Consider the following 13,602-nt stretch of genomic DNA (forward strand, 5'->3'; position numbering starts at 1 on the left):
ATGGAGATTTGACACTCCCCTCCCCCCAGTTTTTGTAAAATGTAAAGAAGAAAAAAAAATTAGGAAATTGTATTTGGACATAAAATTAGAAGTGAGAAAAATATGTAGTTTGAAAAGTTGAGTACTGAGTAATAATGAAATACCAGAACTAAATGAACTGTGAAACATTTCTTTGGCCTTTCCATGCCAAATTGCAGGATTACAATATAACCTTTATCTGCCTGATAACATACTGGTTTGGTGCCAGATCTGGCCTTGCCTGTTGTACTGGCTGTTACTACACCTTGAATAAGGAAGGAATTAAAAGGAACCAATGAGCTCAAAGACCTACTGTTTTGATCCTACTAGATGTTGAAAAGTCCGTAGACTGTGTGACAGAAAGAACGAGTTTTGCGATACAGGCAAGAAAACAGTGGTCTCGGTCAAAGAGACTAAAGAAACAGAATTGTTTCTTGCTTCTGTGATAGTTCTTAGAAGAAGTGTGTTCATCAGTTAAACTGAATTTTCTTTAGTCTCTAGTTGTGCATTAGTAATTTTCTGAATGCCTGACATAAGGAATCTAATCAGATTTGCAGGAGTGTTTGATCTTCCCGGATGCAGATGAAGTTGGTGGATGCTGTGCTTGAGCTATGTAAATGAGACATTAGGTGAAGCAATCCTGTAAAGAAAGCTGTTTCAGACATCACGCCATCACGTAAGGTAGTGCTTGAATAACTGAAGTAACTTCTGATGGAAGTCACCTTGTGATTGGGGACTTCACTAGCCTTTGTAGTCACTATGTATGCCTAGTGACTTTAGTGGCTCTGTACTTCCTTTCTAAAACCATAGTGATATTTCCTCATGTGGTTTAGGAAAATGTTTGTGGAATTTCCAGGTACAGTCATGATAAGCATAGAACAGAATGCAGATAATGTGTGTTGAGATTGGAAGTTGAACAATATTCACTGGGCTCTGTGACATATACAAAAGAATATGTGTATATGTATGCCTTTCTCAAGAACAGATCCATTGAATGGATAAGTGAAAAGATTTGTCTAAGTTGGCTGATATTCTGATGATATTTCAGATTGTGTTGCTTTCTTTAGGAAAAAGATAATTAGATAGAATGTCTGCTGTTCTTGGCCGAGCATGACTGCCATATGCAGTGATGTGCTCGTAGAGAGCAGTGGGAGATTGAAACTAATTGTTTTCCAGAATAGGAATCTGAGATTATATTAATTCTAATATTTAAGAGACTAGGTTAGACAGCCAGTAAGTCCTAGTCTGTCCTAACACAATCAGCAATAAACGTAGACTGAGCTAAACAGCATATGAGAGTTTAAAAAAAAAAAAAAAAAGTCCTCCAGCTGCTTTGTATTTTGCTACTTGTTACAACAGTTTTAAATGTTTTCTGATTTTAAAAAAAAAAAAAAATCTAGTAAAACACTTTCAAAGTGACAGTAATGTTAGCCTGCACCTGAACAGATCAGTATAATCTCACTTTCATTAGAGTTTTCCTCTGCTGCTCTTTACTGTCAAGTCTCCCATAGCCAGGTGCTTCACTCTAAGAAGGACAATAGTGATCCTTACTTTTTATAATTTTTGCATTTTAGTTTCCGACTCAGTTTTCTTCCTCTCGTCAGTCACTTCTGCCTGTTTGTTTAGCTCTCCCACAAGATTAGCCTTTGCTGGATCTTATCTGGTGTGCCTCTTCTGAGTCAATGTACAGAATCACTATTCTGTCACATCTCAAAATCCACCTCTGCTTTATGGATATTTCCTGTGGTCTTGTCTAAACCCGTGAGTGGTACTACTCTGACTGATGTTGTTAAAACTACTTCATTGATATGAAGTTGATTTAAAGATACGTATATCAACAAAAGGGAATAAATTGTCCTCCTGTGCTTTTATATCAGTATAATAGTGTCCATAGTATCAGTTACGTGGTATATACATGTGTGTGTATGTGTACATAAAATTCACCCCCGAAATTTTTTAGTAATGCTAAAACCTGTGTATAAACAGCTTGACAGTCAGCAGTTGAATTGAAACTTTCAGAAGTTTCTCTTTTTTAAAAAATTGAAATATTAGTTTTGAAGTCATGGGCTTCATATTTTTTTTGCACTCAAGTAATAGCTAGTGGTGAGTAAACTTCAAAAATCTCCTCCTCACCCAGACAATATGGCTGTCTTTAACAGTGTTACAGTTCACAGTAACCGCTTCATCTGATGGCAAGCTGATCTCTAAAATATTGTGCCCGGGATAAGTGTGTGCACTTTCAGCAGTTACTAGGAGATAGGTGGAACTTAACTAACCATTTCACATGTGGGTTTTTTTTTTCTCTATATAAAGCCACAATCCTCCATAGGATAGGCTTCAAGAAACAGGGTTGTTTCAGGCAGGACTCTTGATTTTCTTTTTTTTATTTATCTAAAGACTTATAGAATAAGAATAATCCTCTGGGGTTGGCCAGATCTCACTAAGGTGAAGGCTGTCACAAATAAACAAGGTTTGTTCCATTTTCTGAGTTACAAAATACCTTCATACAATGACAGCTGTAACCACACAGAATAAAGATGGGAAGAGTAAGGAATTACCCTGCTTTATACTGTTGAAGTCTGGTTAAAGCAGCGTCACTGTTGTGCTCTGAAGACAAAGGAGGGAGTCTGAGACCACATGGGCTGTATCTGAGAGTGCTGGGAGAAACCTGAAGTCTTTGAAAGTCCATACAGAATCTCTCTTCAATCCCTTTGAAAAATCAGGGATTGAGTCTTCTTGGACTGCATTCTAGGCACATGAGGGAGAGAATAAGGTGACTGAAACTAGCATGGATTTACGAAGGGACTGACCAACTTGTTTGCCTTCTGTAAGAAAAAAAGTCTGAATTTGTACATAATGAGAAAGTACTAGATGTCACCTTGACTTTAGCAAGGTTTTTCATGGTGTGTGACAATATCCTTGTTATGGTCGGGATGGATGGATGGACAACTAGCTGGGGAAAAAAAAAAAAAGCTGGTTTTATGGTCAAGCTCAGAGGGTACTGGTTATGATCATGAGCCATCAGTGTGCCCCGATAGCAAAGGAAACCAACAGCATCCTGGATTGTATGAACAGGAGAATTGTTGGTAGATTGAGAAAAGTGATTATCATCTTTTACTTCGCATTTGTTAGACCACATCTAGAATACTCTGTCAAGTTTTGCATATCCCCAGTACTGGAAAGTCATTGACAAACTGGAGTGAGTTCAGGGGAGAGCTCCTGAAATGATCGGGCCTGGAGCACTTGCCTTGTGAGGGCTGGAGAAACTGAGCTTGTTCAGCCTGGAGAAGAGTTGGCTTTTGGAGTACCTAACAGCAGCCCCCCAGGACTGCAAAGAGGTTGTCTACAAAATAGAACCAAGCTCTTTATTGAGGTCAGGTGGAAGGACAAGAGGAAGTGGTCATAAAATAATGCAGGAGTTTCTGACCTGAGGCAAAGGAAAACTTTAAGACAGTCAAGCACTGGAACCAGTTGCCCGGAGAGGTTGTGCAGACTGCATCCTTAGAAGTTTTCAAGACCCAGCTGGAGAAGAACCATCTGGTTTGACCCCATAGCTGATTGAGCTGTGAGCAAGCAATTGGACTACAGACCTCCTGAGGTCCTGTCTAACTGAAATTATACTATGATTCAGTCAATCCAAACCTCCATTTTTGAATGAGGTAAATGGAGAAGACTGTTGAGAATACAATGTTTTGTTTAGTAGATGGAAGACTTGACAAGGCAAAGTGACTCAAATGAGAGATGGTGTGGAAGAGAGGAAGGGGCAGCAGGAAAACGTGAATTTTGTGGAACTGACATTTATTCCAGACCTAGAATTGCAGCGTTTGGGTTAAAAACATAGTAGTAGTAGGTGCTTTTCATGGCTGGGACTAATACAGCTGTGACTGCAAATCTGGTTTACTCAAAGTACTAATCCGTGCTGAGCAGGTTCAGAATTTCATCCTTTTTCTTTTTTTTTTTTCCATCTAGAATGTCTTTCATGCCCTGACTTCTTTAAACTGTATTTCAAGGAGCAGGATTTGAGGCAGGCTTCTGCAAGTCCTGGCATTTTTGAGAATCCATTTGGTCTCTGTTTCCTTCCTCTGATGAATGCTGGGGCAGGGAAGAGTGGTGGGAGAAGGGGTACCATGCTTACAGTATTGTAAAGCAGACTACAGTGTTGTTGTTTATTGTAGAAGTATAAGTCATATCTGAAAACGTGCAAGTGGGAGGCGGGAAGTTAGGGTCAGGGAGTCACAGTCTGATAATTTTAGTTGGCTGTCTTTTGCCAGTTCTGCATCAATATTCATTCATCTGATGATGGTTCTGGGGAGTTTGTGTGCAGCTGTAGCATGTTCTGTGCTTTCCTCATATATTTGTGAAAATAAGACAGATAAATGCCATTCCGTATGACCACTCTTACCTAACACAACATGAAGCTGTGATCTGATCTTAAGCCCATCATGGGGGTAACTGATCACAGTAGACATAGTCTTGAATAGAATTATATAGAATATTGTATGCTACATTTTCCAGCCATATTAGCCAGTAAACTCTGGTTGAATGTCTGGTTGGAATTTGGTGGTGTTAGTAGAAAAACACCCCAAATATTTCTGATTTTTAGGAACTTTTTATTGGTGTTTGTATATAAAAATAGAATGTCTTTGTCTTAAGAGAAAACTGAAGTGGTTGAACGCTTGAAATGATTTGAGTGGAAGCTGGTTTGTACTGTGGTATTTTAAAAATGTGTTTTAGAACCTGAACTGTATCCAGCTTGCAGTTATTTTTTTAGGAATATATATTTTTTTTAAATAGCTCATCAGGCTTACAGATGTTTATATAAATTGAAGGCACATGAAGTTAAATTTTTATTGTAGCTGAGCTTTTCAATGGGACTTACATGCTCAAATCACACTGTAATTCTTAGAAAACCCTCTTATCTGTCCTTGTGTGTGGAGCAGCTCTGGCTACCTGTGAATGCATGCAAGCAAGTAAAACACACGAGACTCTTAAAGTGAAAGGCTGTAAAGTGCTTGTTCAGTATTTCTGTTTTAAGTATGGTGGGAAAGCAGGAAACTTCTACAGAGAGCTTTACTTCATGTGGCATTAGTGAAGTAATTTGTTAAGTGTTTGACACATTGCTTGGCAGACCAGAGTTATTGTAGGTGCTTGCCTTCACTGGAATTCAGTTCTAAATGTATTGAGCTCTCCTTCATAGATTTCTAAAAATGTTATCTTAATGAAAACTAACAGATGTTCAATGTCTTGTAAGTGACACTTAAGATTCTTCAAGGTGGAAGCCATCAGTGTTTCCTTAATGACTGATGTCCTCTGTTGTCATTTAAAGTGAGATTTCTAGAAAATGTGTGGTCACAGAATTGTATCTTTTATCTTTCCCTTTTTCTTCATGAAAAAATCTGTCTAGTGCTTTTTACAGAGAGAAGAATTTTAAGTTAATTCTGTCTTCCTGAGTTTGTGGATTGTTTGAAACAATGAAAATAAAGTGAATTGTGCAAATTTTTTTTTTCTCCTAGACTTCTGAAGTCTGAGTTTTGGCACACTTACTAATTTGAATGACTTGTAAAACCAAGTGTATGTAAACCATTATCAACGAGCTTCCTCTGCCTCATGAAAGTCTCATAGTGCCAATGTTCCCTTGATTGTCTACTGTATCTCCAGCCTGTCATCTTTTTCTCCACTTAGTCCTCTTACTCAAAGTAAAAAATGAATAGCCCTGAGTTGCTCTGACCTATATAAAAATAAAATAGATGCCATTATGTACTGGTAATTGTGGTGTTTGCTTAGGGCTGCCATGGCTATGTAAAAACTTACATTGTAATGGTAATACTTGCTTCTTTTATTGTAACAGCTTAATGTGTTTAGATTTTTGGGGCAGGATCTATGATCTTATTATTTCCCTTGCACAGATAACTGACATTGAAAGAATTGCCCATAAATTAATCAGCCTTGGGACCATTCCTGTGAACTATGTGATACAGATAACAATATTTAAGAATTGCTACACTTGTATACTTCCTGGGATTGTAGGCTTATACAGTCTTCCTCTGTGTTCAGTTCTGTATTAAGACTGTGGCTACAGTAGTTGGTCGTCTGACCATACTTAGGAGTCAGACTATTGTCTCCAGTTGTTTTGTTATATATTGATTTCCCATTTTTTTGTTTAAGTCTCTTTGTGCGATAAGGAACTATGTTTTTTTCCACTGCCTAAGTATCTTTTTGTAGTCATCAAGCCAAAGGCCTTCCACAGCATGAACAGATTAAGCACAGTTGTGCGCTGATTTGTAAGATGGCGAATGCAATGGAAGGGAAGAGGGAAGGATACACTCCTAGGGGAGAGGCATGATAAAATTCAAACCAAATGGATTTGAACTGTTACAATTTTGCCACAAGCAAAATAACCACCAGCTCTTGATGTTTTGATCGTCATGTGCACATAGCTCAAGACTATATTTCCACAAAACAAATTTTGTCAGTTATGGCCACATTAACATTTTTCAAAAGAATCAATGAGAGTTGTGAATAGTGCCAAACTCCGCTTCTGAATTGCACCATAGGCAACTGTTGTTATATACAAAAAGCCTAATACGCTTTCACATTGTTATACGACTGTTTATCTGTAGGCATTGATTTATATCACTTTAATGGATAAAGGACTCTCAACTCTCTCAGAGCTCTTGGTTTTTAGAGTTGAATTAATGTTGATCAATAAAAGTAAAAAGTGAAAAATAGAATAATTTGAATTAGAAGAAATACAGGCAGGTTCATATTCTAACGTTATTTTGTACATGTGCTGCTATGATGCACATAGCAAAGGCATAAGGTTATTAGGCACTGAACTCAGATACAATAGTAGTTGGTCATCTTAACCCCCTTACTCTTCTTAGGAAAATTCAAACTCTAATATTTAGGCTTAGATCCATCTTGCTTGCATTCATTTAACATACTCCCTTTCTGAAAGGAATCTTATCTAAACTGCTCATGTGGATTTCCTCTTTAGTCAGTGGTGGGATAAACATGCTTTCAGATCTTTCAGGTCCCGATTTCATCATTTGTCTTAAGGATGAAACACTTGCTAAAAGTGCCTTGCCTTCCCCTCTGCACTGAGAGTACAGGGGTCCTGGAATGCCTGACACTCCGCAGGTAAAGCAGAGGAACAAATTCTGATATAGCAGAACAGCAATGTGACCATATACAGAGATTCAGTGCTACCACTGTTTAACACATTTTGGTTTTGTTTCTACAGGTCCATGAAGGATTCTTGGAAAACAAGACTGCTCCAATAAACATCAGTGCCGCTGGCAGCTCTTCTGAGAAAGAGAGTACTGATTTACGAATATACATGCTGTGTTTCCTGCCATTCATGATCCTCCTAGTCTTTATTCGTGACCTTAAGAGCCTGTCCTTGCTTTCATTGCTTGCCAATCTGTCCATGGCTGTCAGCCTGGTGATCATTTACCAGTATATTGTTAGAGTGAGTATAAAAAAAAATATTGTCTTCTTTTTGTGGCAAGTTGCATTTGTTGATGTGGCAGTTGGTGTCTGATAGATATATACTGACTGACAGTTTCTGAAAGGCAGAATTATCTTGTATTTTATTGAGGCATCTTGATTTAGGGAGGTGCCTTAATACTTGAGAAATCCTTTAAACAGACTTCTACAGTATTTTTGAAAGAAAGATAATATTGCTCCACATAATATAATAAAAATATGTATTGTAATGACTTGGAGTCCTTCAGTGGAAGAATACGTGAATTTTTAGGGGTTGCACACAGAACTGGTAAGACTTTAATCTGTGGTCAGTCTTTTTATTGCAACAGAACACTTTCAATGGCAACGTTTATTTCTAGTGTTTCTCCAGTACAATCAGGAAAAAATTTAAGACTTACCCTTTAAGAATACATATTGCAGACTTCCATCTCCTGAGAAGCTGAATAGTTGCTGCATTTTCTGTGTTGCTGCTGGTTTTCATATTTGGAGGCCTTTCATAATGGAACAAATTAAACTGATGGCTGAGAAAAAATTAGATCTAGAAACCTGTTCATTTTTCTTTCTTACAATTTTTGAAAAGTGATAAGGCATAGACACTGCTGCATACACGGTGTGGATAAGTGGTGAGCACCACTCCTGTTTGAGAAAGCTTTCACATGAGTGTTATGAAATGAGTGGGAAGCAGAGAATGGGGAAGAAGGCAGAAAAGCCAGCCAGAGGTATTGGCTGAGCAGGGAGGCAGATGTTACATAAAGAGATTGGGGGAGATAGAGAGTAATTAATTGTTCTGTAGGAACTCAGCTTGTATTGAAAAGATTTTCTTTTACTGTCCCTTATGGTTATGAAGAATATCTGTGCAGTATGAAAGCAGATAAGAAAATGCAATACTCTGAGAATAATATAGGTTTGCAGAAGATTAAGCTTGAGGTGTGAGCTTTGCCTTTTGTTTTAATTGATGCTCCCTCATATACACCAGTGTGATACTTTAAATGTGAAAATTTCTACTGTCAGTAATATGAAACCAGAATATCTGCAAGTGTCTATGTGTGGGTGAGAAGGCAGCTATAAATGTGTATAAAGGACTAAGTTTGTGAGGAAAAACAGGAATTGTAAATAGCAACATATATACCACTGTCAACATCTACTGAGTTTTCTTTCCTGTAGCATAATGCGTCAATCAAAATTGTGGGAAAAGCTAATTACATAGCACTGTTTTGCTTTGTTTTGTTCAGGATATCATAGATCCTCGAAAACTGCCTCCTGTGGTTGGCTGGAAGAAATACCCTCTGTTTTTTGGGACTGCAATATTTGCTTTTGAAGGAATTGGTGTGGTAGGTGCTTTTTACTGACTCTTCAAAATACCTGAATATGGGATACAGGCAGTTTTACTCCTGCTGTTATTTAGTTGTTCTTGTTGAAGTGCTGATCTCCCATGCTGATATGAAAAGGGTTAAATCTTGTCAAATGAGGCAGAAGTTGATGACACAACTCCTGTTATGTTACAAAAGTGTGTTTTCTCACACAGGATGTGTGGATCTAGTGACTGTGAATCTCTGTTTCTCAAACTGTTCTCAACTGTTTCTCAGACTGTGAACTGACCAGTGCAGAGGTTTGGCTACCTTATATCTGAGTGTATCTAGACATCTTTCCTTTTATCATTTGGAAGTTCTGTCATAGGAAAACAGCCATTTGTTTGGGATTGTTTGATGCCTACAGGTCTTGGGCAAAAACCCCATGCTCAGTGAATCTGATAAATTGGGCTATACTAAGCTTCTTGCTCTTTAATAGTGCAGTCTGTCCCAGACAGACTATACATACTGCAGGTGTGTAAATGCAAGTTATGTGCAGTGGGTCTGATATATATCCCAGCTGTATTAGATTTGTTGCTCGTGGACTGCATAGCATGTGGGTGTGTATTTGCAGCCAGGAAATTGCAAATGAGAGTCCTGTGAGCCTCAGGAAAGTGTGGAAGGCTTACCGTTTGGTAGTGGTAGTCTAACGAATTATAGGTAGGGAATAGATGTATATTAGTTATTTTCTGGCACATTAGACAGCTCCTTAAATTTACATCAGCAGTAGTAGCGTTGACTTCCAATGTAAACCTTTAAAGAACTGCCCAGAGTGTTGTGCTTGATTGAATCCCTGGTTGTTACTAATGAAATATGTAAGAACTCCAACCTTTTTTTCTTCTTTCATGCAAGAGCATATAATGAAGGGTTCATTTGAGTTGTACCTTTAAATAATAAAAACCTTGCTTGATATTATTAGATATTAGCTTTATACAGTTATTGTATAGGCTGTCTCAACTTCTTACCTGATCATAATTTTACTTACTCTTCAAGGCAAATGAAGAGTGTCTTCTATTTTTTTCACTTTGTTACTGGTGTTTACAAACTAATTAAATGTTTTTATTCCTTATGGTTTGGTATACTTTGTGTTTGTGTTACATATACCGTTAAAATGATGTGGCTACCTTTACAAATTAAAATTATAGTAAAAGTAAAAATCTAGAGATTAATATTTCTTCATTATATGTAGAATGATATTAATATGTCTGTGCCTCTCAGGGATATTTTGAACATACATAGTGTTTGCTGTGCATTCTTATGCTGTAGTTGCATGCATCATACAGAAGATTTGAAGAAAAAAATTACTTTATGAATTTCAATTATCAGTATGAAATAAAGTTGTTTAAGCATGAAATAAAAAAGATGTGTGAAGAAAAGTGAGACACACATTTCCACTTTAAATAGTTAATATTTCACACAATGCTTGGTGATAGATTTAATTGATAACTAGTTATTACAGCTCAGTAAGTTACCATCATAGACTGAACTGTGAGGTATCTGTATGTGTGTTTGTGACGTCTTGCAAATGTAAAGTGAAACACATTTAAAATTCTTTCATTGAGATGTAAGCTAATGTGTTTCAATTTGCATTACGATGGATTAAGCATATTCACATAGTCAGTTACTGATCTGTGATAACCTGTTACTCTGTGTCTTAATTACTGTTGTTCTTATATCCATGTGGCTGAATAGTTCTGATAAGGAGAAGAAACCCCACTATTGAATTAGATTGCCTCCTTAGTCTGCTCTCTCTGACTGTAGGCACTCAAAATGGATTTCCCTAATCTTGGTCTTGATGTTAGAGACTTGATTTTAGATTTTATTCTGGAATGTCTTGCAGATAATGCTTATTTCTGTGAAGCTATCTGAACATTACATTATAAACAGAAAACTTAAGATCTTAATTTCGTCAGAAAAGTAGATTATGGTTGGTTTATGCAATAAGTTGGCCTTAAACAGTTATGAGGCCTCTTTTTTCCTTTTCCTTCAATTTCAGACATTCTTTATGCTAATTCACACTGTACTCATCTGACAGATTACTGAATGTTATGAACAGGGACAGCAAATGAAATTCTGTTTTTTGGGCTGGTTAAGTCATCTGAAGCAGAACCTGATGAGAGAAAAATTGCCCTCAGTGTGGTTTCTCTACCACTGTTGTTCTGTGTAAAATGGTCTTTCCTGCTGGGAGTATTTAATGATCAGCAATTTGAGTAGAGGAATAAATTATCTATAAGGCACATTATAAAACAGTAAACCTTAGCTATAACAGTCAGGTGGATTTATTTTCAAAGATACTTAATTGATTTTGGTTTTAGTAACAGGGGAGGGGCTAATGTAGGCAGAAAATAATTGGCAATTCATAATGTCATGCTCAATATGGAAACATCTGTTCTGGTTGCTTTGAACCAAATAATTGACTACAGGGATAATATTCTAACACTGATTTTTTTTCATCCTGTTGTTACAAAAAGATTTTTCTGTATTGATTTTTTTTTTTAATTGTTTCTTTTAGTTTAGCACTTGTCATCACTTGATTTATGACTGTAGTTCTTCAGTTACTCTATTAGCATTAGTGAGATTAATTAAACAGGAGGGTCTAAAGTCCTGTTCACTATGGGAAACGTGATTTGGGGAGGTGCAGTGATTCAGCAGATTCCTAGTAGGATTTTGTTCTTGATATTGAGAGAGTGTACTTCTCTTTTAGATGGTGAGTGTATGAGCATGGGTTTTAGTTAAAATCTGTCATTAGTTTAGGCCTGATTAGCTGTCCCTGTGTGGTAGGAAAATCAGCAGTATGGAAGTAATTTATACCTTTAGCTATAGTTGATCCCTGGGTAATAGACTTTAAGAACCTTAATTTTACTGACTTGTGTCTGTAGTAACACAAAGGAGGAAGGGTAGCTTATTTCTAATTGAAATATAGAATCTCAAATAAACCAAGGCTGTGCCTAGAATCTAGTACTCATGTAATACTAAGAGCTAGTTAAACATTTCATCAGCTGGTGCTGTAAAACTATTTTGAGATATTTTCATTAAAATAAAAATAATTAATATTATGAGTTGATGATATTAATATGGTTAAGCTGTTCATATCTGCCAAGCTCTTATTTGATGTCAGATTTGAAGTTTTGTCATTTTGATAAAGTCCAGGCAAGTTGTTCATTTGTTGCTACAACTACAGCAGAAATAAGGTTAGTGCTATCAAAAAGTCTGATTAATGATAATACATGTTAAACTCTGAGTGATACTTGTAACAGGATTAAAATCTGCTGCAGTCTGTTGCTTGTGCTATTTGTTTCTTTGCTCCCTGTTTGAGTTGTCTGTAAAAATGTGGTCACTGCTGGTTGGTGTGAGGTACCTGCTGCAAATTGTGAGTGTCTTGGCAGCCAGGTGGCAATCATCGCTGTGTGTTGATAGGAGTTGGCAGCAGGGGTACCCAGTGATCCCTTAATACTGAGTTAGCAAACAGCAACTGAGAGCTCAGTACTATCAAGCTGGTGTTTATCATTCATAGGGGTGAGAGTCGGTTTGGGATTTCAGCACTTGGAAGTTAAGATCATTAGGGTGACCTTGTGAAAATCATACTGACTAGTGGCGTCAATATAGGTTGTGGAACAGTAGTAGCAATAGAAACGCAGTACTCTTAAGTGGATACAGCTGACCATTTCAGATACTTGGGTTTGTTTTAATCTTTGAAGTGAAGATTTTGGTTCAGAAGGCAATAGTATGTTGATGAGGAGATGGAGAAAATCTCTATTCAGCCCTCAGTGGACCTTTTTGACTAGAGGGCTCTGCTGGGAATGGGAGAATCTGCAGGTGCTTGTTTACCTCTGTGCTTTAACTTCTCTCTGGCTGTGGGTTCACTGTGCTAAATGATGCTAACTGGCAAATCACACGGCTGGTGTTCAGGCTACAGAAGAGAAGAGAATACCAACACAACTTCTTGAATACAGGAGCTGCAGGTGCTATAGTGGAGTGAATGTATCTTTCACAGAACGTGTAACATTATTTTGTAAGATCTACGTTTGAGAGCCTCTTTCATGTTCTGAAGGTGACTAGGTTAGTTTTTATAATGAATGTGAGATTTGTGTTGTTGAATTAAAAAGTAACTTCAGACTGTGCCCCTGAGTATGCTCAAAATGTAGTTAAATCTCTTGAACGTGCTTTTCAGAAGAAAGTAAAACCAAAGCCTTCAGGCTTGGATATGTCTGTAGCATTACCATGTGCAGGTAATAGCTTTGCATAATGTTATGATTATATAATAGCAGTTACACTTAATGAATATTTTGCGGTGAAAGTCTGGTTGGCTTTCTCATTTGAGGTATAAAAACCAAATCCAAATGTGGAAATGATATTTTAATACAAGCTTCAGGGGGAAAGAGGGTGAAATAGATTCATAACATTTAAACAAGAAAGATAATTTTTCTTCTCTATTACATATGCTAAGTTAAGCATGGTTTGTACAGTTGAGTATGTTTTTTTTTTTTTTCCCCATTGAGTGCTGCAGACTGATTAGCCTAGCAAAGAGAAAATGTTAGTTTCCAACATTCATTTCAGGTTTGGAAAATAAGCTTTCTGACATTTTAGCCTATTACTTGAAGATGTCTATTGAAACTGCTTTTGAACTTGGATATCATAGCTTTGCAGTAGAAAGTAGGGTGGTATTTGTATACCAAAAGACAGGCTCTGGAATCACATTAGCAGAAGCTAACCAAATCGAGATTTCAAAACGCGAAAACTAAGTGGA

The 13,602-nt window shown here is 37.1% G+C and overlaps 1 protein-coding gene across 3 annotated transcripts in view; it reads left to right on the plus strand.

Moving 5' to 3' along the window:
* Nucleotides 1-13,602, plus strand: part of SLC36A4 (solute carrier family 36 member 4) — a 112,694-nt gene that overhangs the window by 25,044 nt on the left and 74,048 nt on the right. For all 3 annotated transcript variants that reach the window (XM_074816290.1, XM_074816291.1, XM_074816292.1), the window contains exons 7-8: nucleotides 7,262-7,489; nucleotides 8,739-8,837. In XM_074816290.1, the coding sequence (XP_074672391.1) occupies nucleotides 7,262-7,489; nucleotides 8,739-8,837 (327 nt within the window). The remainder of the gene's footprint in view (nucleotides 1-7,261; nucleotides 7,490-8,738; nucleotides 8,838-13,602) is intronic.

The sequence above is a fragment of the Strix aluco genome, chromosome 2, assembly GCF_031877795.1.
Source record: "Strix aluco isolate bStrAlu1 chromosome 2, bStrAlu1.hap1, whole genome shotgun sequence".
NCBI lineage: Eukaryota > Metazoa > Chordata > Aves > Strigiformes > Strigidae > Strix > Strix aluco.